General features: G+C 39.7%; 1 protein-coding gene across 4 annotated transcripts in view; it reads left to right on the forward strand.

The window, feature by feature from the left end:
- Positions 1-22,165, forward strand: part of MYLK4 (myosin light chain kinase family member 4) — an 80,993-nt gene that overhangs the window by 52,827 nt on the left and 6,001 nt on the right. For 3 of the 4 annotated variants that reach the window (XM_048939804.1, XM_048939805.1, XM_048939802.1), the window contains 12 exons: positions 5,941-6,016; positions 6,976-7,405; positions 8,231-8,250; positions 11,022-11,127; positions 11,999-12,092; positions 13,157-13,266; positions 14,355-14,496; positions 17,797-17,867; positions 18,527-18,655; positions 19,167-19,319; positions 19,664-19,736; positions 21,101-21,174. In XM_048939804.1, the coding sequence (XP_048795761.1) occupies positions 5,941-6,016; positions 6,976-7,405; positions 8,231-8,250; positions 11,022-11,127; positions 11,999-12,092; positions 13,157-13,266; positions 14,355-14,496; positions 17,797-17,867; positions 18,527-18,655; positions 19,167-19,319; positions 19,664-19,736; positions 21,101-21,148 (1,452 nt within the window). In that variant the 3' untranslated portion in view covers positions 21,149-21,174. The remainder of the gene's footprint in view (positions 1-5,940; positions 6,017-6,975; positions 7,406-8,230; positions 8,251-11,021; positions 11,128-11,998; positions 12,093-13,156; positions 13,267-14,354; positions 14,497-17,796; positions 17,868-18,526; positions 18,656-19,166; positions 19,320-19,663; positions 19,737-21,100; positions 21,175-22,165) is intronic. The other variant, XM_048939803.1, reaches the window with a different exon arrangement.

Below are 22,165 nucleotides of genomic sequence, written 5' to 3' on the forward strand. Positions count from 1 at the left end.
CGCCAGCACTGGGAGTTGTGCTTTCTGTTTGAACCCTCTGTCCCTCCTGCACAGGTATCACAGTGCAATTGCAAGTCACTCATTGCTTTAATTGAAGTCGGCAATTAAACTTCTGTTTGCAATCTGTGTTTTAAGATCCATTCAGCCTCAGCTTGTAACCATTATTCTGATTCCTTCATTTTGCCTACAAATACTAACTGGCCCCTCATGCATTATTTTCCTTCTTTCCACATTGGCCATGTTCTGTAAATATTTCATATTCCAGCCGAACAGGCAGGAGTTGTTTCATTTTCTTCTTTAATTCTGTCTGCAAGAGTTTCTGCAATCCTCAGTAGTTTAGAGGGTAGAGTCTTTGTGCAGGATCTCAGTAGATGTGTACGCTGCTTGGGCAACACAATGTCAGTGGCTTTAGTTGCCTTTATAACTGGGAGTGCTTCTCTGCACCTCGGAACCAATGCCTTTCTCCAAATCTGTCCTCAGTAGAGATAATCCAGTTTTTGAGTGAGCCATACACTATTAGAGTTATAATTATCTCCCTCACTTTTGCTGTTTATAAAGCCTTTAAGTTTTCTCCAGACAAGACATCTTCGTCTCGTTTTGCCCTGCTTTCTCCCTTACTGACACCAATAGGAGGTTTTTCATGCACTTCCAATTCAGAACATTGTATACTTTTGCTTTCTTTTAGCACCTGAACTTGCCCTCTGCTGTCAATATTCCTTGGGTAGGATCCAGCCCTGGGCACTGCAGTTGTGGTTTTGCTCCTTCTTTACCTGAGGAATGTGTGGAATCAAAGCAGGCACTACCAATTTCTAAATACCTGCACATAGCCTCGGATGGCTTTTTGGTATGACATTAATGCCTGTGTGTTACTGCCACCATTTTAAGAATCCACTGCAATTCCTTTGCAAATCTAAAGAGACCTCGTGAGATACAGATGTAACTAGAGAGTGCAGGAGAGCAAGACAAAGGTCATCAGGGAGCAGTCCTGTAAAAGAAGGCTCCTTTGAAGAGGAGAGACAGTAGTAGGAGGGATTTGCCCAGGGAAGAATTCTTTGCTCGCTCCAGTTATCTACAGTCCACCTTTTGACATCAGGAGTTCTACCTATTCAATCAATTTTCAGGTGTCCCCTAGCAGGGGTCAGATATATCTGCTGGTAGGTAGGATACCATGCTTGAATGCCTCCTCCTGTAGGAGAGAGTGCCATTGCAATTAAGTGCAGAGCTTCATCATGCTGGCTTTTGATGACAAGGGAAACTACTCAGGAATGTATTTGATTTGGTGTTGCATTGGCAGCATCCTGGGCTTTGTATACATGTGCACCAGTGACACGGAGCAGCGATGTTGGCTGGGCAGCAGCCCCAGCAGAGCCTGGGATGAGTCCAAGCACATTCTTTTTGCTGCCTTTGTGGTGAGGTCCCACAGGAAAATATGTCTGTAAAGGGAAAATGAAGAGAACTTCCCCTCCCCACACACCCAGAGCCCCTTCATGTTAAATGAAGTTCGTTTTCAGGAAACCTGTGTTTCTGGAGTCCAATTAAAAGTGAGTCATCAAAGCTGCAGGGAATGGTTTTTGAAGTTTGTAACTCTTTGGAAGTCTCCCAGCGGTGTGATTTCCCAAAAGTGGCTTGTGAAGGATTGTTCAAGAAGTCTGAACGTATTTGCTGTGGATTTCATTACATGCTTAGCACAGATAGGTTAGTAAAGGTGTGAAATATGAATGAGTCTTCTTAACTGATGCTGTAGCACAAAATTGCTCCAGTAATGGATAGGTGGAGATTTTCGAGTTTTGAGCTGTACCTTTCCCCTGCTTTCTCACAGTGGAGTCAGTGGAGCTCACTACAGAGAATGAGACATTTAACAGTAATGTGAAAAATGTGGAGAATGGCACCTAGAAAGCTCTTGGGATTTGGTGCAGGTACATATGATGCACATGAGCAACCTGTGAAGCACATGGGACCCTGTCAGTGATCACACATGAGAAGACATCCAGAAGTGTGGAGAAGGAGAGATGTGAGGCAGTCTCACCTATGATGATGTTATCCTAAGGGAGTTTTCTGCTTTTAGTATGTGTCTTCATGCAGAGATTACTACCAATGGCTTTTTGAGACAGCATGTCACACACAAACTCTCTTATATTTCCTAGAGAGGGAATTATGATTCTCATGGCTAAACTCATTTTGACGTGTGATTGAAAGATCCTTGTGATTTGTGTTTGAATTACATAGAAGGGTGATTTCTTATCTACTTCAAAGAGCACTGTAAGTATTGTGGAAGATATTCTTTCTGCCAGAAGGTGCCAGTGGATTGTGTAGCATAGCAAAAAATAAAGTCACGTGGCAGATGTACCACCTGCCATGAAATTAGAGTTCCCATGGGTGCATTTTCTACCATTTATAAGTTTGTATCAGAATTGTTCAGCATTGCTGAGTTCTTGGAAGGAAGACAAAGAAGGAATGAATACTGAAGAGGAAGATAAAAGTGAAGGAGAGGCTGAGCACTGGGTTCTGGGGATAGTGCAGGAGTCATCACAATGCATTCTGGTACCCCAGGACCTCCACTGTACACAATGCATTCTCCCACGTGTGAAGTACTGAGAGCATTCATCTCACAGTGGTCAGGTGGAAAAAAACATGGCTAATTTCTGGATGTGAATGAAATGAAATCTTCACAAAGCTTGAGTAACTACAATCATATTGATGAATGCATGGTGATCAGAGCTGATACCAAGCCAGGATATCTTGTAGTAACAATGAGCTACAACGTATTTTAAGAACTTGAGAAATAGAAACTAAGCCAGAAAAGTGTTCTAGATGTGTGCAATATTGCTTGTCTTGATCTCAGATGAGTGAAATTGAGAATAACGTCTCGTCATCAAATGAAATGTGATGGAGTGATAAAGGACCTCTAGCTAAAAACTTGGGGCTGCTTCATGAGGCCATTCATTACAATTTTTTTTTTTTATTTTTTTTTTAAATAGGAAAAAAAAATCAAAGAGTTTTATTAGCTGTATAAAAAAATTGAAAGTTAGCTAGGAAAACATTCCAAGGTTAAGACTGCTTCGGTATAAAGAAGGAATTTAACTAAGTGCAGCTCATTAAAAAAGGGTCAGATGTCTATAAAAAAACATTAATCTCTCACTGCATTTTAAATCTCTGTTAAAGTATATTATATTTATACATACGATTTCTTATTGCTTAATTTCTGCAAGGTTCATGATGTACTTTTTAAAGTCAATTTAAAGAATTTTCAAAAGTTTTAGCCTCCAGAATATCTTGCATTATTCTGTTATCACCATGTGGGTTTTTATTCTCTCTCCGTTACTTAGACTCTAGCAAAGTTCTTTATGAAGGAGTTTGTTTAGTTTACAAAATGTGTTTTGAATACACAATACCAACTTTTGTAGGTGAAGGCACCTTTTTACTTTGGTGTATTTTGTGGCATCACAGTGTAACCTTTAGTACTTAACATTTTCTGGTATTAAAATGAAAACTTCATTGAAAACTTTGGGCTGGTATGGATAGGGAAAATGTCTGTAGTGCCATAATCCTAGTTGTATATCTTCAGATCGTTAAATAGAGGCAAAGCAATAGGGTGGAAGTCTAATTGGCACTAAGGAATATTGATTCATATACTTTTAGAAATTATAGACAGAAAAGAATCACACATCACCAAATTTCAGGATGAATAATACATGAATAAATGAAACCTCACCGGAATTGAATTAAAAGATCTCTTGAAAGAGCGCAGTTATCAGACTGAAGGAAGAAACATGAACAGTAGGCAGGCAGGATGGATGCCACTAAGACACTTCTATGCTTTTCAGGTGAAGTTTTCAGAAAAGCATGATGGCCTTGGGTGCTCACAGGCTGCAGAGTCTTGGGGGGACTGGCCTGGCTGCCTGCACGTAGACATCTTGGCAATGGGTGTCTCTACCCAGGTGGACATCTTGGGGACGTGAGTGGATGAACTCAGGGCAGGTTGCCATGTCTCCTGCAGCAGGCGTCTGGCCAGGAGGAAGGAGCCCATTGACTTCAGCCAGCTCCAGTAGACTTGGAACAATCTGACCCTTTGAGGGGAAGAAATAATGAGAGCAAGCTCGTGCTTTTACTGCTGGATTAAGTTTTGACAAATTGAAGTCACATGTTGCTACTAAAAGCAAAGCCCTTCACGTGGAGAGAACTGGAATGCACATGCATATATCACTGATATGTCTACAGATTGTACTAGTCAAATATCTAGTCCTTGCATTTGTTTTTTTATTCTGCTGCACTACTGCTTTATACTTACTGCAAATAGTTACATTTATTTATTCTGAAGATTGCCAGTAAATGTTTTATTTGTATTCTTTTTTTTCCCTCTCGTTTGAATTAGCATGAGCTCCTCATCTGCTATTAAAATGTAAGAGATCAGAAGTGATGCTTGAATAAACAGTGTAGTATTTTATGTAACACTCTGGCAGCTTCAGATTTTCGGCATCATCCAATATTCCACTAGGTGTGGATTTTCAAAAGCTGACTTCTGTATTTCACACCTGCAAACTAGAGCAGTGTTTAGTAGGAAGCACTGTGTGCCTGCAATTAGTTCTGAACGCAGAAGTGAAATCTGGCCCCATGCATCAAAGAGCTCAGAGGCAGTTTCTCTGGTTATTTGCTCAGCTGACTGTATTTGATCAGAGCTGATGTCCTCAGTGGTATGGTGAGGTTGACATACTTACAGGAATCCGAGTGCATTACTAATTGCAGTCACATTGCAGAATGAGTAAGTCCAAGGGTTTTCCATGCTTCTTTCAGCACTTTCCACCATGAAAAACAGACTAAGCATTGGTTGATTCTTTGTGATCCACTGGAACTGAGACATTTATATTTAAGTTCCATATGAACAAGGCTCCGATTTATTTTTCAAGCGTACTTGGCTAGTTCTGTTTAGGCCTTTTTGCAGCTTGCAACTTCCTGGGAACAACTGCATCCCAAATAATTTTCAGCCTCAATTCTCATGTTCGCATCACAGTTTCTTTGTCCCTTGCAGATCAACATTTTCTGAAGAAGTCCTGCCGAAATCCTTTCATGCAATTTTATCTTGTTTTTCTTAACTGTTTTTGTTTCTCATTGATTTTCTTTCATGCATGTTTTCTATATAGCTTTATGAAATTAAAGCAACACCACCAACTTACATGGTTGAAACAGTCAAAATTTAGTGCCTGACCCTGTACATTTTGTTGAAACGCATTACAATGCTCAAAGAGAGAATGTATTCTCTCTGGAAAATATTTGGAAGTTTCTGCATTTTTCACACCCTTCAGATACATTACTAAATGACAGCATTGGTTTCATAGTACTGCAAGAAGAAGGCAGGTGGAAAAGAAACACCAGTCACCATCCTACCACAAGTCTAGGAGTGAAAAAACACGCTGAGCAAACGGCATAAAAATATTTGTAAATAGCCATAAATGTAGAGGTAATAGCTGCTTTTGAGGAGCTGGCAAGGCATAAAACACCTCTAGATGTCACTGTAACATTGTAAAATACAGATGAGAGCACACTAGAAAGCTGTCAGGATGGTTTATACTCTCTTGATTCCTGGTAACTGTCTCAGTCAGCCTGTAATAAATTGTTGGATGGTTAAAAATGTTGTTACCAGATGTGGATTAACAGCAAACATCTTTTTGAATTGTTTTCAGTAAGACTGCTACTAAATTTTTTGGTAGAATATTAAATATTTCTAGTTTTCCTTTAACGAAACTAGTTTTAACAGCAAAAGCTGTACAGGGTAACAGCTCATCTCTGGAAGGCTTTTAAGTCCCTGTGGCTCAATCTTGATATTTTCTGGGCAGATCACAGATTACTTGGACTCACCAGATAAATCAGGCTGCAGATTCATGAGGAAAAATGCAATGTGAACACTCTGTTTGCTGACTGATGTATCTATTGCCTTTTCCACAGGTCGTCAAAGAAAAGTTGCATTTGAGTGAGACGGGAACAAATTCGATACAAGAGGAGGAACCACCAGATTCAGCAGGTTAGAATGTTTTTTCTTCTGATCAGTTTCAAGTTCCTAAGAGCAAAGCTGCAAAGTCCTTACTACTTCACTAATAACCCTCACAGAAGTCACCAGTGCTCTCCTGAGCAGCTCTTGCTTGGGTTCTGTATGTGCTCACCAGCATACATGAGAATAGTACAAGAAACATGTTGCCATCACATCCAAGCAACTTGTCATGTGTCTATGTGTAAAGAATTATGGAATCATAGAATCATTAAGGTTGGAAAAGACCTCAAAGATCATGTCTAAGCACTGACCCATCACCTCCATGCCCACTAACCATATCAGTGCCACATCTGCATATTTCTTGAACACCTTCAGGGACAGCAATTCCACTGCCTCCCTGGCAGCCTGTTCCAATGCATTACCACTCCTTCAGAGAAGAAATTGTTCCTAATATCTAACCTGTACCTCCCCTGATACAACTTGATGCCATTACCACTGGTCCTATTGCACCTGAGAGAAGAGAGCAATCATCTCACCTCACTGCAACCTCTCTTCAGGTAGTTGTAATGAGTGGTTAGGTCTCCCCTGGGCTTCCTCTTCTCCAGACGAAACAAGCCCAGTTTCTTCAGTCACACCTTGTAAGACTTCTGCTTAAGACTCCTCACCAGCTTTGTTGGTGGTAAACTGCTCAAAGAAAAGCTTTGCACCAGGGTCTCATTAACCTGACAATAAATTTGAATGAGAAAAGCTTTTTCCACTGCTGTTTCTGAAAGGCCCGTGATGTCCCAGTCCTGAAGAAAAAGAACTCTGCTGAAGCTTAGGGCTCTTCATTCACTTAGATATTTACACTGAACTTGAAAGTAGGAGAAGAAAGCAAGTGCTTTGTTCAAAATACAGTGGAGGTGATTTTGAGCATGCAAGTTCTACTTCAATATGGTTACTGACTCTAAGAGAACTACTGACGTATTTCTTGCTGATCTATTTGCTTTCAGAGGGGGTCATCCAGAACAGCCAGTCCTGTTGTCACGAAGAAGAAGTCGATAAGCTCAACAAGGAAAATGCTGAGAGGGAAAGTACTGTTCTGCTACAGATGGATCCTCCTGAATCTCATTCTGAAGAAACAGAGGAGAAAGAAGAAATAGCTTTTGAAAGCTGCTACAGGAGAAGCTCAGTACAGGAAGAAGATGATGCTGTTGATGATGCTTGTCAAAGGATAACTGGGCAGGAGATAGAGAGGGAGTCAGCAGATGAGGAGACGAAGGAGGAGCAACAGGTGCCTGGAGTTGAAGAACAAGAAGAGAGGATGAATGAAGGGGAGGGAGTTGATAGTAATAATGAAAAAGAGGATGAGGAGCCATCAGCATCTTCCCAAAATGAAGATGAGGCAGGACAAAGCCATGATCAAGAGGCACCGGAGGGAACGTAAGGCCTGAAACTCAGACTGTACATTCTTAAGAGACCCTTGCTTTAGAAAAACATGTAGTTCAGGTTTTAAGTCAAAGTAACTAATTAGTATAAATACTAGTGAAAATCCAGTCCGATACAAAAATATAAAATGACTTCATCTGTCTCTAATCTCTAAGCCTGAAAACAGACAGTCAATCTACCATACATAGTACTGGCAGTGTATTTTGGTTGTTTGCTTAGAAGAAAGAATATGAGAACTGTTATATGCTATTCTTAATCACTGATGAGCATTCTCCCACTCTGTAATGTTTATTTATTGCAGCATCATAGAACATATGAACAAATTAAGGTTAGGTTAGGCCACGTACCATTTGCAAATTAAGTTACTACAAAATTTAGTAACTTGATAATATAAGATTGTAAAACTTTGCCCAGAAAATTATACTGATAAACTTGTTTACTGTAGTTCTTTCTGTGCTGCATTTATATTTAGCCTTTCAGGGATAAACCAGTTTAAGCTCTCAGGAACCTATAAGAACAGAGTGAAATCCCAGTCCTCTCCCATTGCTTTAAAGGTGAGATTGATAGTCAAATGTTAAAATCAGTAGAACTCAAGTAGGCATTTCAGTAATGAAGAATCATTCTGCTGTCATGATTACTTAGAGGTCATTTTATTCCTCTGAGCATTAAATCAGTTTATTTAATCGTATTATTTTACACCATTAAGCAAAATAGCCTAATGTTTGAATGCAGTATGTGTGTAGGTGTTTTTCACATATATTTCTAAATTTTCTCTGCTTTAAGTGTACCTTGCTCTAATGCCATGTTTTGTCTTTGCAGGTGTAAAGGCTGTGGAAAAGGTACAGGAAATCATAGTTCAGTCATTGAGCAGATCTGCCAATTTCAGTATATGGTAGCAGTAAGCTTTGAGTGAATGTTGAAGGCCTAATCAAAGATGACAGCAGAGCAAGCTACATGCAGAAAGCTCTGATGGAACGTGTAAAACTAAAATAAAACCCAGGGCTTGTACAGGAAGTATTTCTAAAGGCAAAACCAAACCACTTTATTTCACCAGTATTGAGGGTGATGGCCAGACAAAGACATCCATAGAGAATAATGACACAAAGAACATAATTAGTAAGAGGAAAAAGAAGTGGATGGTAGCCCTAATGGGAAGCAGTTGTTCACGGACCACATCGTAAAGTGATGGGAAATACGATAGTTCTGTTTGCTTCCATCAAATTCTACCAACATTTATTACCTGAGGAATTGGCTTATCTTTTCATAGAGGCTTCTGTTCTTACAGAAATTAGTCACAACTGATTTGCTTTTGCCACAACTACTCCACTGATACTATCCTCTTTCCCTCTTCTTTTGACAACAGAGAGCTAGAACTTTCAGACATGGAGTAGTGGGAGGAATTACATAATGTGTGACAAAACTGGCTGACTTGTGGAGGTGCTAAGAACATATATTAACCACAGTGTTCTGGATGTAGTCTGAAAAACCAGGTTCCTCACATCAGTGCTATAGCAATCTGAAGTGAGAACTGTAGTCTATAAAATAAAGAAGTACAAACTGCTGTGTGGAGGCCTGACTGATGCTGCTGAAAAGTTGTATAAATGGTGTTCAGGCACTGAATTCTGAAGCAGAGTGAAGCAGAGATTTCTAACACCTAACACTTCTGCTTGAGAATTTCAGTGCCTATCCCTGCACATAAATGATGAAACATGAGGTGATGGCCTGATGGATTTGAAGATGTTTACATATGCATGCACACACATAGGAAACAATGGTTTTCTTTGCTTTGGGAATGCAGGGTGGAGTGGGAAAAGGAAACAATGAATTAAATATCTGTGTGAGGCTCTTAGATTCTCTAACAAAAACAGGAGATAGTAAGCTAAAAATCTCAACTCATAAGCTGTCCTGAGCTCTGGCAGATTGTTAGGGATGGCATTAAAGTTAGTGTCTCTCTCTTGGAGTGTCTTTCATCTGTAACAGCAAGACATTCTTGAATAGTGAGAAATCCCCTTTGGTATGCAGTAAAACAAAAATGGAGGATTTGTCACTGAAAAAATCTTCAAGGCTAAAACTCAGACACATGATCTGACTTCTTTAAATGAGCACTTTCTTGCTCAAAGTTTGGTAACATTTGAGAGTTGAGCATTCAAAACCCCATATTCTTCCACCAGTTACATGCTGGGGCCCTTGGAGTTTGTGTCATTAGGGTCAAATTCTGCCTTTAGGGTAGATGCTCGTTTGGTAACATACAAAGGCTCATACTTAAGGACATGCAATTCAAGCTCTGCAGAATCACAAGTAGGTGGCAAACCTCCTGGAGCCCCAGCTTTTCACAATTCCTTGACCATGAACTAACTTCCTGTCCGTGTAAGTTATTAACAGTCAAAAAAATCTAGGTACATAGCTGGTATCCTGGATATTTGCTTTCAATAAGGACACTCCACTGTTACATTAATGAGTGTTCCTGCCAGCTACATGCTGTCATGTTTTTCTTTTGTTTTGTTTGTGGTTTTAATCATTTTCATTGGAGGAATGAATGGTTTTCAAATTGCTCAACAAGCCCCTCACAAAAAAGACCTGGCATTCCAGACCAGAGAGCTCATGTTAAAGCACTGTGGCTCTAACCCTCCCAACCAGCTGAAGTATTTGTCACCTTGGTCAGCCAAAGGTCACTCCTGGCAATATCAATCAAGTGAAAAACAACATGAGTATGAATTTGGAATCGCAATGTCCTGCAAAATATTCAAAGAGAAATCACGCATGCAGGGCTGGTATCCAGCAGAGATTTTGACATGAGGATGGCAGAATGTCCCGCGTGCGAAGGTCTTGACAATAATAATGGAGATCTACATTTGTGCCAAAACTCTGTGCCTGTGCTCCAAGGAAGCCATCTCTTTACTGTGTCCCTCTTTTCCATTTACCTGTCTTCTTTTTTAAGCATAGCAGCTCTTCAAAGCAGCATGTGTCTACCACATTGGACCCTGAGCCATATTGGAAACCCCAAGTGTTACATGACAGGATGAAACTCCATTGTGTGCACAAGCAGTTAATGCAGTCTCTAAAGGCAGACACAATGCTGGGGAGCATGACAAATTGTATCAATCAGACGGCCAGTAGAGAAGGGATTCTTTGTTATGAACACCATAAGAAGGGAGATGACATCATCTAGCTGGGCTTACAGAAAAGCTCTGTATCTCTTTCTATACCAGGAGAGAATTACAGTATATACTCATCTATTAACAGTTCCTGGGAAATTAAAAATTGGATAGGAAAAAAATCCTTCCAAATCTTCTAAACAAACTGTCTTGTGGGCATGAAGCTGCACTGGCTTAGTCTAGCAGTCTAGCCTCATGCTGCTCCTGACACTCACAGTGCAGAAGGTGCTAACTAAGTAGAGGAGTACTTGTCTTAGTGTAGCTCCCCTGTGACACTGTGCTTTCTGAACCAGAGCTCTGGAGTAAAACCCTTTCTGAATAACAGAGAGACATATCTATTTAACTTACAGTAAGATTATTCAGTTCTTAATTTATCTTGGGGAAAGAAGGACTGAAATATATGAGGCAGACAAGCACTGCATGTGACCACTCATACGCTGTTTTTTCTTCTATAGATGATACTTCTACTCCACCAGCACCATTTGATCACCGGATTGTTTCAGCCAAAACGGTGGGCATCAGCAGTTATTATAATGTCAACAGGAATGAAATCTTGGGAGGGTAAGTCAAGTGAATCCAATCAACGTGTAAAGCAAGGCAAGAGTTTACAGCCAGGAACCCCAGGAGGTAAATGGAAGCATCGTGCCTCCCTAGAAAGGCTAAGCTTTAACAGTACTTAGAGAGGAATTAAAACAGGAGGTTGGTTTTACTGTGTGAGTGAATTTTGGCTGAAGGTTTGGCACCACCAAAGTTGGTTTGTATTTGGTTTTGTTCTAGGTCAGCCATCTGCCCTCAGGTTTTGTCATGATGCTTCTAGGATGTGACAGTACTTCACATTGAAGCCAGTGGGACATAGAAACACATTGTAGCCTTCTTTCCCTCAGCATAGCCCATCCCTGAAAATACCTGAATGTTTTCAGGTAGATCAGCAAGCTAATCTGACAGACCAAGTGGCTAGATCTTTCATGCTGCCATAGTTTATGATAGAGTGATATTGTCATTTCTGGTAGCAACATGATCTTGAGTAGGCATTGTTTCACCATGAAATCGCAGCCTTCCCTTGGGGTAGAATGATGAGGTGGGGAGAGGCAGATTGTGCTCATAAGTGAGTTATTATGAGTTATTATCATTACAGTATGTATTTCTGTTAGCTTGCCTTGGATACCTCATCACACATTAAAAGATGTTAGAAGTAATGAAGTGAATGTTAATGAATCATAAAAGTGGAATAATATCAACTGCAACAGTGTAATTTTGGTGTGCCTTAATGAGCGGTAGCAAGTCTGATTTACACAATAAAATAGCAGCAATAGAGCAATTGAAATGGAACTCAGTAGGGAGAGGATTTTTTCCATTCTGTATAACTTAGTTTGCACACAAGGGCAATGCAACTGTGTGGTTCTGATCAATATTTTTTCCCTTTTTTCCCCAGAGGACGATTTGGTATGGTACACAAATGTGAAGAGAAAGCAACAGGTCTCAAGCTAGCAGCCAAAATTATAAAAGCCAGAGGAGATAAAGAGAAGGTTGGTAGTCTGTTCATTAATGGACCCCACACTGTTCTTCACTTACTCAACAGACCATGTCCAAGTGGCTCACAAGCCATCATAGTCATAAAACCTGCTGATTTACCATTGGCTCTGCAGCTCTGTTTCTCTGCTCATCAAAGTCTTCTTTCTGGCTTTTCTCATATTTTTTGTTTTACTTTTTTAATCACAACTTTTCCTACTTTCTTTTCAGATCTTTGTGTTTCTTTGGCTTTCCTTTCCTTTTTTTTTTTTTTTTTTTTCCCTACTTTTAATTCTATTAGTGTTTTTTCTGATGGTCTGGCCTGTGAAATAGCATACTTCCCCCTCCCCCCCACTCTATCCTTACTGCAATGAATTCATGTCACTGTGAGGTATGCTGATTACAGGCTTGATCTGGGCTCCTGACATCAACACAAATATAAATGGGAAGAATTAGTCTGACCTGTTTTGCAAAACTCATGGCCATCTGGGGCTTGCTTTCATAAGAAAGACATTCCTAGCATCTTTTCTGTGACAGCTGTGTCATTAATGGTAGTCAAGGGTGGGATTTGTCTCAGCTATCTGTGGTTCTCTAAGGTATAGCTGTCTGTGGGTAAGCTGATCATCAAGAATCCCATTATAGTCAGAAGAGAGATTGGCACCATTGGATAATGACTCAGCCACCCTAAACTGCACATTTAAAATAGCTGGACTGAACAGAGGCATCAGTCTTTCCCCCCTGATTGAAGAGGGAGGTTTTGAGGACTGTCCTGGACTTTTCTTAGACAGATTACTGCTTGCCCATGTGTGCTTTTGCTCTTTTTTTCCCCTCCCTTTTTCTCCTTGCATATTACTGAAGCAGCCCCCTACTCAAGCTATGAGTTCAGTCTAGTGCTTATTGCCTTGATGTCTACCATTGCAGGAACAAAGGCAAACCTTGGATTTGCTTAACACAAGTGAAAACATGAAGATAACGTAGATATCTGATTCAAACTGAATTTGTCTTTGTCCATGTACCTGTCTTAGAAAATAAAAAACAACAAAAAAACAACCTCTGAAACAATATTCATGATTCTTTACAGAATGAAGTAAAGAATGAAATCAGTGTCATGAACCAGTTGAATCATGTGAATCTTATCCAGCTCTATGACGCCTTTGAGTCAAAAAATGACATTGTCCTAGTCATGGAATAGTAAGTGTGTTCTTCCAATTTCTGTCTTTACCACTTTTGCTAGAACTGTTTGTTTCCTTCTTATTTTGCCCGAAATTAGAAATAAAGCTTTTAGCAGGTAGAAAGGGCATATGAAATACGTTCCCAGGAACAATAATTGGGAAAAAAATAAGAAAAAGTGCCATGGAGCCATTTATGTATTTTTTTCAAGTGATGCTCCACACTCCCGGTGATGTAAAGCCACCATACCATTTGAGGATAGAGCTGTTATGTAGCTTGTCTTTAATTTCAAATGGTACTTTGTGGCAACTAAGAGACAGGCATCTCAGAATATCTCCACCTCTGTGAGGCAAATGAAAAGACGTCTTACAATGAATAGATGCCTACTGTAGATGCTGTGGACGATCTTTTACTCGATGCCTGAATGGATTAACCTGTCTTTTATGCTGGTTTATCAGGCTAATTAGTTTCAAAACAGCTGCCTTAAAAACAAATAGATGTTGCTTCTTTTTGTAGAAGCCAAAAAGGATGCAACTAGAACACTGAAATGCATGGCAGAAGAGCTTGACTTTTCTGTATATTAGTAGGCAGTCTCATGAACTTGATTTACACAATTGGTATAACACAAAAGCTAGAAGTCAGCATAGATATCAGTTGGTAAGATAGAGGTATTCTGAAATGTAATGAGAAATTAAGAAGTCATTTTCATTGATTTTATGTTGCTTCAAATTGAAATTTTATATCATGTCCCTCTTAAGCTCTGATGGAGAAGACCAAGGATTTAATGCAGATTGTGTAGCATGTTGTCTTGGTTTTCCATGTGATGTCATTAATTCCACTGGTGCAAAATTATGTCCCAAGACAGCATCTCTCAATGAATGGGAGACTAGGTTCTCAAACTTTGAAGAAATTATGGCTAGTATGTATCAGTACCGAGTATGTGGGAAATTCAGATCAGAATACAAGCTCATGTTGTAGACCCCTCTCACTGAACCTGATTGTGAATCCTTAAAATAGTCAACAGTTTAAATTCTATACAATTGTAATTGCATGGGTTTGGATTTGGACTTGAACTTGATGATCACTTCATTATCTTCTCTTCTCATCAGTGTGGAAGGAGGTGAATTATTTGATCGAATAATTGATGAGAACTGCAATTTGACAGAAATGGATACAATCTCATTCATAAAACAGATCTGCGAGGGAATTCAGTACATGCACCAGATGTACATCCTTCACTTGGATCTAAAGGTAGAGAACTTACATGTTTGTTCTGCGCAGTGACAGCTGTGGAAATTTTGTTCTTTAATGTTAGGCCATGCAGCTTAGCAGATTCCCATGGCAGAAACAACAAATAACTTTATTCTGCTTTTCTTGAACTGATGTGTATTTACTTCAGCCACATTGAGATCAGTTAAATCACTACAGAAGTAACTTTGATGAGAATCATGGTCATATGTCATCAAGCTACATAGCTCTTGAGTTTTCTGCAGAATGATTTTACAGAAAGCCAGAAAGATATTGGCAACAATATCTTGCTATTTTCATTTTTTCCATTTCCATCTATAAATATTATGCAAATATTATGTAATTCAGCTGCACAAGATCTCTGTCTTATGCATCAGCCATGGGATAGAAATTAACTCCATTTACACCATGCTGAGGCCAAATACATAAGAAAGTATTTGCTAAATGAAAGTAATAAAAAAAGTGGTTGATGCAAATAATACAGCATCTGTTAGGTTAGACAAAAACTGCCAGTACAGCTGAAAGTACAGAAAAGAGTGAGGGATTCTCCACTGAGTATTTTCTTGGCAATCTGAACTATTCAAGTGTATACACAGAAAGTCCCTTCTATCTAAAACCAAATTTACCAACTGCATATTCTTACACTGGCTGACTGCTAATTGCTGTCACACTTAGAAAACAATTTGTAAAGGTATGTTTCAGTAATCTGGACATTCGAGCTGGATCTTCTTTCCTTGAACCAATTTTTTATTAAATAATAAAATGGAGAAATATGGATTTGAAAGCTAGACTATTAGGTGGATAAAGGATTGGTTGGATACTTGTAGCCAAACGGCTGTTGTGAATGTCTCTGTATTCAGATGGAGGGCAGTCACGAGTGGTGTTTCCCAGTGGTCCATTTTGGGGCTGGTGCTCTTTAAGATCTTTATCAATGACAGACAGTGGGATTGAGTGCACCCTCAGCAGGTTTGCTGATGGTACCAAGCTGAGTGGTACCTCAAGCAGCTGACATGATAGAAAGCATGGATGCTATCCAGAAGGACCTAGACATACTCAAAAAGTGGGCACATGAGAATGAGAACTTAATGAGGTTTAACAAACTCAAGTGAAAGGCGTTGCACTTGAATTGCAGCGATTCCAGATATGAGTACAGGCTGGAAGAAGAACTCATTGAGAGCAGCCATACAGAGAAGGACGTGGGGGTCCTGATGGATGAAAAGCTGGATATGAGCCAGCAGTGCGCTCTTGCAGTCTAGAAAGCCAACAGTATCCTAGGCTGCATCAAAAGATGGGTGGCCAGCAAGGGCAAGGGAAGTGATTGTACCCCCTCTGCTCTGCCCTCTTGTGGCCACATCTGGAGTACTGTGTCCAAACCTGCTGCCCCAGCACAATAAGGATGTAGAGTTGTTTGAGCAGGTCCAGAGGAGGGCCACAAAAATGACAGAAGGGCTGGAGCACCTCTCTTATGAAGAAAAGTTGAGGGAGTTGGGCTTGTTTAGCTTGGAGAAGAGAAGGAACCAGGGAGACCTCATAACAGCTTTCCAGTACTTGTTGGAGCTTCCAAGCAGGAGGGGAACAGCTGTTTACATGGTCTGATAGCAAAAGGACAAGGGGCAATGGCCTTAAACTAAAAGAGGGGAGATTTAGGTTAGACACGAGGAAGAATTTTTTAACTTATAGGGTGGTAAGGCGCTGGCATAGGCTGCCCAAAGAGCTGGTGGATTCCCCATCCTTGGAGGCATTCAAAGCCAGGTTGGAGGGGGCCCTGGGCAGCTTCATCTGCTGGCTGGAAGCCTTGCCCGTGGAAGGGGGTTGGAACTAGTTGATCTTTAAAGTCCTCTGCAACCTGAACCTTTCTATGATTATATATTTCTTACCTTTATTTAGTCCAGAAATAAAAGGGGATGATGTCTTTAGTTTTACAAGTGTCTATAAAGTCCCCATAACGTATTCCTCAGCTTTATAATAAAGCAAAAAGAACTAAAAAGTGCAAAGAGAGTTTTGCCTTTGTTGAGATTTTTATTGCAGCTGCTGTTTTTGGCTTGTAATAACTGAGTTGTTAGCATTTATATTATTGCACATGTTAAGCAAGTGAACAGATGATTATTGGGATCTGTTTCAGTTGCTTTATCAATTCACTTGCTTTACCAGACTTACTTTTCTCTTTCTTTATAAACATCTAGATACCAAAAACCTATCAAGAATTTCACATAAGTCTTTGAGACATATTAATTATGTTCTTGGAGTTGGCACAGTTTTTATATGTCATACTGCTGACAAAGAGGCCCGTATATAATGTAATGAATTCTTCTCAGAGACCTTTCTTTTCATGTGCTGTCCAGTTACAGATTCTCCATTCTATTTTGCTTACTCACAGGTTGTTGTCAGTAACAAATGAGTTTGAGGAAGAATGTTTGAAATTGAAAGAAATTCATCTTGACCATACTCATCCATGACCACAGAAACTATGGACATATGATGTTTACAAGTCCTGAGTTTAAAATGAATTAGTAATGGTGACGAAGGTTAACTAATGTTTTAAGTGTTGTGGGCTGTTTTATTTCCAAGAGGACTCAACGAGCAACGAGACAAAGTATATAAAACTATAAAACTGCTGGCAGTGAATTTATTTTAGATATTTACATTTTGAAGACAACTGGCCAGATTCTATCCTCGCTCCCTTCTGTTTGATTTGTGAGTAATTTAGTAAGCAGTGGATTCCTTGCAGGGGAATGAAGAACAATTGGCCCTGTGAAAATCCAGAGGGATTTAACCTGTGAATCCCACCTTCTGGTAAAATATGTGATGAAAACATAAAGCTGCTGTAACTAGCATAAAATGTCAGTACTCAATCAGACAGTTAATGCCAGATCATCTATGAATACAGAAACTTAAAGACATAAATTTCAAAGCCCAGTAAATTTGTTTAAAAATTTTTTTTAAAAAATTCCAGTGTCAGCTTACTAAGATCTACAAAATCACCATGCCAGCATCCTGAAACCTCACTATTGAAGTCTACATTCTCTGTCTCATTCCCCCGACAAGTTCTTTATCTGAACTGCTGCCTTATGTCAAATTGAAAAGCAGAAAAAGATGCAGTTATCAAGACACAGAACACCCAACCTCAACTGCTGTGTGATAGAAGAGGTTATACCCATACTGAGAAATCTGATCAGGGTGGAAAGAAAAAGGTGCTTATGGCATGTTTACCTTTTTCTCAGTGGTTTTCACCCGATGGTTTTCTAAAAGCTCTGTTTGTCATGCTTGTTTCTCACTGAAGTGTTTTCTGGTTTTTCTTGGTAGCCTGAGAATATCCTGTGCGTGAACCGATCTGCAAATCAAATAAAAATTATTGATTTTGGATTGGCAAGAAGGTATGTGCCTATGTTACTACTAATTGTAAATGAATGAGGAAAGAAGCAAAGAAATATTACTTCTTTGCAGTTACATCTTTGACCCATAATGGTCTCCTACTGCTCTTGTGACAAGTTGGTTCCAAAGACATCTTTTAATAAGGAATGTTTGAAGTTGGGTAAAAAAAGTTTTGTTCTGAAGCCTTTTTTCAGATTGAAGGTTCAAAGAGTCTGATTCTAACAAATAAGTATACTGGTACAGCTGAAGTCGACAAAATTTGTGGAACCCCTTGTCTGTTCTATTCTCAAAAGAGAGCATGAGAGAACATCAGGGCCTTTTACAGTACAATTCATGCTTTATCACTTTCTTGTTTAAGCAGATACTATAACTTATGATATGGGGAAGATTCCAAAGCACGGTAACAGGCTGCCCTAAGTCATCTTTGAAATCTGAATTTCTTACTTTGTTTAGTTGTTGAGTTTTATCCTGAAGTATGATATAAGCTTACAAATGTTTTTCATTCCTATGTATGGGTATTTATTTTTAATTTGTACTTCTATCTGTTCCTTGATCTCCTCCTGAATGTCACATACGCTTCTGACATCCCACTAAGTGCTGGGCAACTTACGATATAACTTTAGAGCTATAACGTTCTTTTATTAATGTTTCCTTTGACTAGATATAAACCCAGGGAAAAACTTCGAGTAAACTTTGGAACTCCTGAATTTCTTGCTCCTGAAGTTGTGAATTATGAATTTGTCTCCTTTCCTACAGACATGTGGAGTGTAGGAGTCATTGCTTACATGCTGTAAGTAGGATTTGATCTGCTTTGTAAGCTGTTTTCAGGTTATCTGTGTCAGTCATCCAAATTTGTTGTTATTTGGAAGACTGACAAAATCTGTACACAAAGTAGAAAATGTAGGCCTCTTTCCAAATTCCATATTCAGGAATCTGACCCTTTTTCCAATCACCATTACCTTTCCTTCTTTGTTTCACTACACTATCTATCTTGAGCAATTAGGTATTAGACTAGAATACTGTGGACCTCTTGATAAACTCTCAGTATATGTCTGCAAAAGCAGTCAGAGATCTGGAAAATATGACCCTCAATGAAAGACTGTAATGTTTATTTTGTTAGGGAGAAAAAGTGATTATTTAAAAGTGTAAATAGAGAAAATGGGAATGGTCTGGAAATTTTCTTAGGTAATAAAAATTCTAAGGTGGGCCAGAAGTAACAGAACAACCACAGATGTCACATCAGAGATCATGTACAGGAAGGGAAAGAGACAGAAAGACTTAGCATATTCCTCTTTACTTAGCCTCAGTGGATTGTCTCCTTTTTTGGGTGATGATGACAACGAGACTCTCAACAATATCCTGGCCTGCAGCTGGGATTTTGAAGATGAGGAGTTTCAAGATGTTTCTGAGCAAGCCAAAGATTTCATCTCTAAGCTTCTCATCAAGGAAAAATGGTACGTGATTCCTGGATCTTTGAAACATGTGCTCACTACCATTGTGTCCTACTTGTATCACTTGTACTGTTCCACTGCAGAATTATCATTACAGATCAAAGTTTTTAATGTCCATGTAAAATATTTTTATATGCCATTTTATTGATGTTCACTGAGTCCATAACATTCTCTGAAGTTACCTGAACGAGTTTTTGCTAGTGGTTTCCTGGACTAGCTGCCATCTGGCATAAAATATCCTAAAATGACAGCACTGCATGACAGCAGAACACAAGACCTGTAGGAGATAATTGTTGAATTATGAAATTCTAGGAAAAATACTTAATAGGATTCTGTTTTTCTTTTAGCTGGAGAATAAGTGCAACTGCTGCCTTAAAACACCCATGGTTATCAGACCACAGGCTCCACTGCAGGCTCCAGGTTCCTAAATTTAAATATATTTGTGCATTGTAGATCTGCTGTTGCCTGTCTCTGTTGGCATATCATTATTTGCTTTGAAATTTCCCTCATCTGTTTTTGAGTCCACCTTGCTGCTGAATTTCTTGCCAGTGTAAGCCATGTGTGTTCCCTCGCTTTTACTTAGCTGCTGTAATTAATTTAACTGATAAGTGTGGGAGATTCAGACTGTTGATGAGCTTCTCGTTGGATGAATCTGAGTCCACACTGTAGTTCAGTGGTTCAAGGGAGGGATCACTTTAATCACCTTCCTGATTTTTTGCAGCACTGAGTGCAATATTCACTACCTCCTTTGCAGATAAAGCAAATCTAGGTTAAGTAAAATGACTTCTGTAATGCCTAGGATCATAGAATCATAGAAGCATAGAATGGCCTGGGTTGAAAAGGATCACAATGACCACCTGTTTTCAACCCCCTTGCTAACTGCAGGGTCACCAACCAGCAGACCAGGCTGCCCAGAGCCACATCCAGCCTGGCCTTGAATGCCTCCAGGGATGGGGCATCCACAACCTCTCTGGGCAACCAGTTCCAGTGCCCCACCACCCTCTGAGTGAAAAAATTCCTCTTAGTAGCTAACCTAAACCTCCCCTGTCTCAGTTTAAAACCATTCTCCCTTGTCCTATCACTAAGAATATTATTAATTATTAAAATGATCTTCATAAAATAAGATGAAAGATTTGATGATAGTAAAATAGTAGTAGATCTGCTGATAAGAGGTGTGGGTTTGGGGCGGGTATGGACTGAGTAGTGTCCTGACAAGGCTGTCTTTGAGAGACATTCCTGTTACACAAAGTAAGGGTAACCAGAAGTAGTGTAAAATGGGAAATAATAATAATCAAATAAATTGTTATAACTTTAATTGAAATTTAATTTTCTTGGTCATTTCCCTGAACAGCAATGCCCTTGAGCTTATTAGATTTTTATATTGTGAGCACAGACAGTAAAAATAAGAGAGTTTGTTTCATAAAACAGCATTCAGTCCCTTTAGTCTGGCTCCAGAGAGGCTCTGACTGTTGTAACCTGGGGAACGGGCTGTCTTTTCCAAATGCTGCAAGAGCACAGGCTGCTCACCTGGCATGCTGCTTCCTATCACCAATTTTCTTTTAAGAAGAGCCTGCCCCTAACAGGAACCTTACAATTCATGCACCCTTTGTGGCTCCTCCCCTAGAAACTTTTTGTTCATGCCACTTGCACTTTCCAAACCAGCTTCACTAAAGATGCTGATGTTGCAGCGTTTTAGCATTACTTTAACTAGAGCTGAGATGTGACTGATCTTCAAATAATGCTTCAGTAATGGCAGCTGTCTTTCTTTTTTTGTTTTTCTCTAGAAGAAAGTTAAAGGAGACTGTGATTGCCGGGCACCTTCAGATCCGTAATCTCTGAAAGAGCTGCAAAACAGAAGGTTTGTTTGGGGTCCTAAGTGTTGTGTTTTTTTAAATAAATAAATACCACTGCACAGTGGAAGTGATCAGTGGGAAGCCAAAAACCAAGCACAGTTCTAACTATACATTCCAATATGTATTCACCACTATCCTCACTGTTGTTTGGAAAGCATTCAAAATGTAAGCTGGCTCTATCACTTGTACCAACTCACAGCAACGTACAAAAACCCTTGTATATGTGAAGCCATATGTGCTGCAAACCTCATGGGGCAATATTTCACCCAATAACTTTTCAGTGTTGAAAGCTTTCAGATTTTCATGCTGTGGTTAGAGTATGGTTTTTAAAAGGTAGGAATATGAAAAGTAATTACTTTTTAGTAAAGGCATGGGCCAGACCCTCAGGGCAGTTCCAGTAACTGTACTGAAAGGAAAGTGAGGTGTTCCCTAAAAGAATTTGCTCCACACTTCTAAGGACCTAATTCTGACAGGACACTCCTCTGCCCTTTCAGCCCATAGCATCCAAAACAGTGTTGACAGAGCATCTCTTTCAATCTCCCCATCTTTGCCTTTTCATTAACAAAAACTTCATTAGTGGTTCTCAGTCTGGCTTGGCTGCCTCCTCCATAGTGGCCAGGGAGATTCAAGCCCACTCTCATGTTCCGTCTCTACTCTTTGACCAAAGCATATTTGCTCAGCCACTTTGAAATCCAGCTATCTATCTCAGGAGCTGCTGTATCTCCATAAACCAGTATAACAATTCCCAGTCCTTTTACAAAATACCACAGATGTTAGTGACTCTGCTGAAGGACCATGGGAACCACTCAGATGTTCTGAGGACATCTCTGGGCAAAACTCAGTGGGGTCAAGATGTGGACAAGGCTGAGGACACACACATTGTATAACCACTTCCTCTTAGTCATGCATCATGAGTAGCAACCAGGGTACCAAAATAAAAGTAGCACATTTTTCATTGCTTGCAAGTTTTTAGTGCTGCCATCATCCACTGTCTGC

This window comes from Lagopus muta, chromosome 3, assembly GCF_023343835.1.
Source record: "Lagopus muta isolate bLagMut1 chromosome 3, bLagMut1 primary, whole genome shotgun sequence".
NCBI lineage: Eukaryota > Metazoa > Chordata > Aves > Galliformes > Phasianidae > Lagopus > Lagopus muta.